Source organism: Austrofundulus limnaeus, unplaced genomic scaffold (assembly GCF_001266775.1).
Source record: "Austrofundulus limnaeus strain Quisiro unplaced genomic scaffold, Austrofundulus_limnaeus-1.0 Scaffold3, whole genome shotgun sequence".
In the NCBI taxonomy this organism is placed as follows: domain Eukaryota; kingdom Metazoa; phylum Chordata; class Actinopteri; order Cyprinodontiformes; family Rivulidae; genus Austrofundulus; species Austrofundulus limnaeus.
This window is the reverse complement of record NW_013952405.1, coordinates 370638-372750: the sequence shown is the minus strand read 5'-3', so window position 1 is coordinate 372750 and position 2113 is coordinate 370638. Positions and strand designations below refer to the sequence as shown.

At 39.5% G+C, this 2113-nt stretch overlaps 1 protein-coding gene across 1 annotated transcript; it reads left to right on the top strand.

Annotated features, from left to right (window-relative positions):
• The first annotated feature begins 275 nt into the window (after positions 1 to 275).
• mrps25 (mitochondrial ribosomal protein S25) lies at positions 276 to 2027 on the top strand. Its single transcript, XM_014016019.1, has 4 exons — positions 276 to 485; positions 749 to 855; positions 953 to 1040; positions 1591 to 2027. The coding sequence occupies exons 1-4, from the start codon at positions 352 to 354 to the stop codon at positions 1781 to 1783; spliced, it is 522 nt and encodes a 173-aa protein (XP_013871473.1). The 5' UTR covers positions 276 to 351; the 3' UTR covers positions 1784 to 2027.
• Positions 2028 to 2113: the final 86 nt, after the last annotated feature.

Here is a 2113-nt window from a genome sequence, read left to right as displayed (position 1 = left end):
GCTTTAGAGTTCGTGCATAATTTCAGTGAGTCAAAAAAACAGTTCAGATAGGCCCTAAAAACAATGAAATTTGGCTTTTGTTTTGCAGCTTTGCTGGCATGAATGTGGAACTTAGCCAGTAGTATGAGAAAGTTCGTGAGAAATTTTATCCCGGAGATTTTAAAATCAAAGACACCAAATAACGGATACTTTTATTTATTTATTTTTTATAAAAAAGATAATACAATACTGCATTTCCCGTTGGGTCTTCTTGGCTGCCGTGACGTCATCATTTCGCGTCAACTGCATATCTCGTGTTCTTGTGCAAGCTGAGGTGCAGCAGGCAAAAGGAGATAAATAAAAACATTGAAAATGGCTATGATAGGGAGGTTTCCGATCATAAGAACCCTCGAGTATCTCGAGAAGGGTGACATCGTTTTTAAAAGCAGGGTGAAGATCATGTCGGTGAATTACAACACAATAGGAGAGCTCAGCGACGGCGCAAGGTCAGCGAGACCCAAAATTAAAGTTTAACGAAATTCACATAATACTAAAGAATAACACTCAGCACGTAAAACTGGCTCACAGATTGCGGAGTGTTTAAAGTTGTTGATTTTAAGAGCTCCTGAGTGCACAATTTCTGATGTAAAAGTTAATGCAATGCTAACATGCTAAACAGAGCTAACGTGCACGCACCGACTTTGCTCTCCAAAACTAGTCTGTGTGAACTGTTTTTTTTCTCTCATCAATTTTCTTGTGTGCTTTGCAGGAAGTTTGTGCTCTTCAAAATTCCCCAGATTCAGTTTAAAAACCCGTGGGTCCAAATAGTGATGTTCAGAAACATGACACCGTCGCCTTTCTTAAGGTTCTTCCTGGGTGTGTAGACTACCTGGCCTGTTCTGATTTTTTGAAATTTAAGTTTTATTTATTTTTTATTTTTTATGAGATTTAAGTTGACTGCCTCTCTGTCCAGATGAGGGAGAACAAGTGTTGGTGGATGTGGAGGGGAAGGACTACAAGCAAATCGCACAGCATGTTAAGAAGATTTTGGGCAAACCAGAGTAAGTTTGTGGAGATAATGCTTCATTAAGTAACATTTTTTGATTAATTTACTGTTAGTGGGGTTTGTAGTGCTTTAATAATGTAAAAAAAAAAACTAGATAAACTTTTAGACTAATATTTTAAGTAGTTTCTTGGCAACAGAGCATCAAGTTTAAATAGCATTTTCTCTCCTAAAATTAAAGGTAATAAAACATAATGTTTAATGTAGGTAAAGTGCTTACTAGCGTCGGAGAATAGTCCTGTTTAAGTGCTCGACTTGGGTCCTGTTAAGATCTTGAACTGACATCCGTGTCGGATGCTTTTCCTGCAAGAAGTTGGCTCTGAGTGTTTTTCGTGTGATTGAAATTATTCTCGTTTAGTGCTAAATCCAAATGATATCCAATAACGGACTTCAGTGCCATGTGTGCACAGGGTCATAGGGATGATACAGTGGGGGAAAAAAAGGGGTCTGAAGCTCCTGAATAGAATCTAGGTTTTATGAACTGCTGTTTATAAGTTAAATATCAAGGCAGTCTTCTGATGTATTTGTTTTATTACTTCTGTAAACAGACACGTCTTACAAGAAGAGGCTCAGGCCAAGTTGCAGACCTCCAATCCAGCCAACTTTGGCATAAAGAAGTACTGTTTGAGGGAGTGCATCTGCGAGGTGGAAGGCCAGGTGCCGTGTCCTGGGACTGTACCGCTGCCAAAAGAGATGACGGGCAAATATCGGGCCAAGATGGCCGAGTCACAGGAGGATTAAGTGGTTGACTTTAGTTGTCTCGTTGGACAATATCTTGGCTGTTTTATCTTGGGTTTTTAAGGATGTTAATGGACAGACTGGCACTTGACCAAACACAGCAAGAACCCACCAAGACATGACCTGTCTGTGCTGATGTTCATACATACTTTTGATTTCCTGGATGCCGTTAATATTAAACTAAAACCCATGTTTGTTGACGTGTCGCCACTGAAAACCCATGGGATCTAAAAACAATCACACTTCATCAGAAATCTTGGTTTCTTGTCTCTGTGGATGAAAGTTGATTTGGATTCAACCCATAAAATCAAGCTCTGACTGACTTATCCCCCC

What these genes read in the sequence shown, in the direction of transcription:
- mrps25 (XM_014016019.1), top strand. Translation starts at nt 352, where the DNA reads ATGGCTATGATAGGGAGGTTTCCGATCATAAGAACCCTCGAGTATCTC. An exon ending in GAGCTCAGCGACGGCGCAAG is followed by an intron (nt 486 to 748) that starts GTCAGCGAGACC and finishes TGTGCTTTGCAG; the next exon opens with GAAGTTTGTGCTCTTCAAAA. An exon ending in AAGATTTTGGGCAAACCAGA is followed by an intron (nt 1,041 to 1,590) that starts GTAAGTTTGTGG and finishes TTCTGTAAACAG; the next exon opens with ACACGTCTTACAAGAAGAGG.